The following is a 2528-nucleotide window of genomic DNA, read 5'->3' as shown; positions in this document are numbered from 1 at the left end:
TGTGAGGAAGGGCTGGCCGGAAGCAAGTCCGAGGTGTGAGCACTGGGAGGGAATAGGCATAAAATCCGCTCGGATTCTCAGGGCTTGTCCTGACTCCAGTCAGCGACATCCCTTGTGTGTCTCTGGTTCTCCAGAACTTTCCAAGGAACAGAATATTTTAAAGACTTTGACCGGTCAGGTGCAGTGCCCCACACCTGTGATCCTGGCACTCCGGGAGGCCGAGGCGGGAGGATCGCTTGAGCTCAGGAGTTTGAGACCAGCCTGAGCAAGAGCGAGACCCCGTCTCTACTAAAAATGCAAAGAAATTAGCAGGACAACTGAAAATATATAGAAAAAATTAGCTGAGCATAGTGGCATGTGCCTGTAGTTCCAGCTACTCGGGAGGCTGAGGCAGGAGGATCGCTTGAGCCCAGGAGTTTGAGGTTGCTGTGAGCTAGGCTCACGCCGCGGCACTGTAGCCCAGTGCAGAGTTCAAAACAAACAAACAAAAACAGATTTTGACCCTTCGAGCCAGCCGCAGAAAGGCAGCACCCGGAGTCTCGCTCCCAGCGCCTGCTGGAAGTCCAGGGTAGCCCTGCCTGGGTACCTTGACCTTGGAAGGGGCAAGCTCCAAGTCAGATAGAGTTGCTGAGACTCCAGAGTGAGGGACAATCCTGTCACTTTCAGTTAAGGGGAATTTCCTGATTTGTGGCACTGAAAATTTTCTGCATACTTGGAGCAAAATTCAGCCGAAATCGAATTTGTGATCATTTAAACCATTTCCTGCCAAATGGCATGTTTCCCCCGGTGGCTACAGGTGCACATCTGTAGCTGTGTCAGGTTTTGCCGGGTGTGTGACGAGGGACAGGACGATTCCCCTCCCTTGGGCTCCTCCTCCCCTCAGAAACTGCTCCCACGTACCGGGGGTGAAAGCACGTTGGTTTTAGCTTGAGGTAAGTGGGCACCCACGGAAGTTTGTGGAGTAAGGTACCTGTAAGTGCCTCGTATTTGACAGGATGTTCTTTCTCCGTGGTTTTCTAGGCTGTTCAGCCTGACCCTGAAGAAGCTCGTCATGCTGAAGGAAATGGACAAAGACCTTAACTCGGTGGTCATCGCTGTGAAGCTGCAGGTGAGTGGAGCAGGATCGTTTGTTTGGGGTCCAAGGACGCTGGTGGCATTTGCCGGCTGTCAGCGGAGTCCACACCACGGGGGACCTCCGTCTTCCTTCGCTCAGCAGGGCCAGGGGCAGCGGTGGAAGGACAGTTGAGCTCGTGGGACCTACTGAGTCCTAGTTCTGCCTGTGAGTTCAGACACTCGGTTTGTAAACCTGACTTCCATGTGTGCAGGACAGAAAAGGTTCCTCCTGCCCTGCCTCTCGGACAGGCTGAGGACGAGGATGGAGCGATAGAGATGCCAGAGGGTTTTGTAAATTACTCAGCAGTTACTACAGCGTTCAGTGTTGGTTTCGGTCTCATTCTCAGGACTTCGGGGTCCACATAGACGCTGACGTTGGGAAGCACTTTGAAGGTTTTCTATCAGGCGGGAAAAACTTGTATCTTAGTGTCAGCAATTTAAAGTTTACTGGGATGTTTTATCTTCTGGGCGAATCCAACATACAACTCCTTACCCCTAACTCAGTATTTTCGAGGGACACAAAATATTTTGCAAACATTTGTACTCTGAGTATTCCTGAATTTGGGGAAAGGAGGAGGGAGAAACTGAACTATAAAAGCGTTCAGGAATTTTCCTTTTGCCAGCTAATTGCCAGGTGGCAGAACCAGGACCAGAAACTGTAGAGCAGGTGATGTGTGTGTTCATTAAACTCATGACCAGACCTTCGGCGGCTGATAGACCCTTTGTAGCGCTGCCTCCTGGAGCGCGGGGAGGTTCGGAAGTGCCTCCGCAGTGGCTAAATAACGACTGATGCTTCAGCCGAAGGTGGTGTGTTCATCGAACTCTCATTCACCGAGAAGTAGCGAGCTCTGTGGCACCTCCCTGCCAACCGGTATGTCTTACTAACTCGCTCACCTGCTACGCAGCAGGTTATCGTGCGAATACTGGCTCCGTTAAAATCCACGTCTGTAGCACTCAAGCCCTGTGAATCATACTCGTGGTCCTCGGGTCTCTTTCTGCGATAAATACGTTATCTTAATTTAGTGCTGGAAACTTAAAATGTTTTAATTACCCTTCATCGATTCCTGCGTGTCCCACCTTGCTTTCTAATCCCCTGTTCACTTTTGCACGTAATTCCTCCCAAATGTGGAATGTCCCCGGACACTGTGGGTCGGAAACATAAGACACAAGTGTGAGACAATGACAGTGACACGAAGTGGCAGCCGTTGGCGTCTTGTCTTCCTTTCCTGACTTTGCCCCCATTTCCAGGTCCTAGGCAGCGTCTTCAGGAGTTGCGTCCTTCGCTAACGGCGGTGGCTTTCCCGTGCACACGCTGTTGGTGTGGTTTTGAAAGTTCCCTGCTGCTTTTGCCAGCCCTACAGTTACGTGCTTTTGCCAAAAGAAATAATTTCTTCTATATCCTGATTAAATATTTA

General features: G+C 50.8%; 1 protein-coding gene across 1 annotated transcript in view; it reads left to right on the top strand.

The window, feature by feature from the left end:
* The first annotated feature begins 1022 nt into the window (after positions 1–1022).
* PACS1 (phosphofurin acidic cluster sorting protein 1) overlaps positions 1023–2528 on the top strand; it is a 36860-nt gene continuing 35354 nt past the window's right edge. The window contains exon 1 of the mRNA XM_012665525.1: positions 1023–1108. Within this exon, the coding sequence (XP_012520979.1) occupies positions 1052–1108 (57 nt within the window). The 5' untranslated portion in view covers positions 1023–1051. The remainder of the gene's footprint in view (positions 1109–2528) is intronic.

This window comes from Propithecus coquereli, unplaced genomic scaffold (genome assembly GCF_000956105.1).
Source record: "Propithecus coquereli isolate 6110/MARCELLA unplaced genomic scaffold, Pcoq_1.0 Scaffold120, whole genome shotgun sequence".
NCBI lineage: Eukaryota > Metazoa > Chordata > Mammalia > Primates > Indriidae > Propithecus > Propithecus coquereli.
This window is presented reverse-complemented; position numbering and strand designations above follow the sequence as displayed.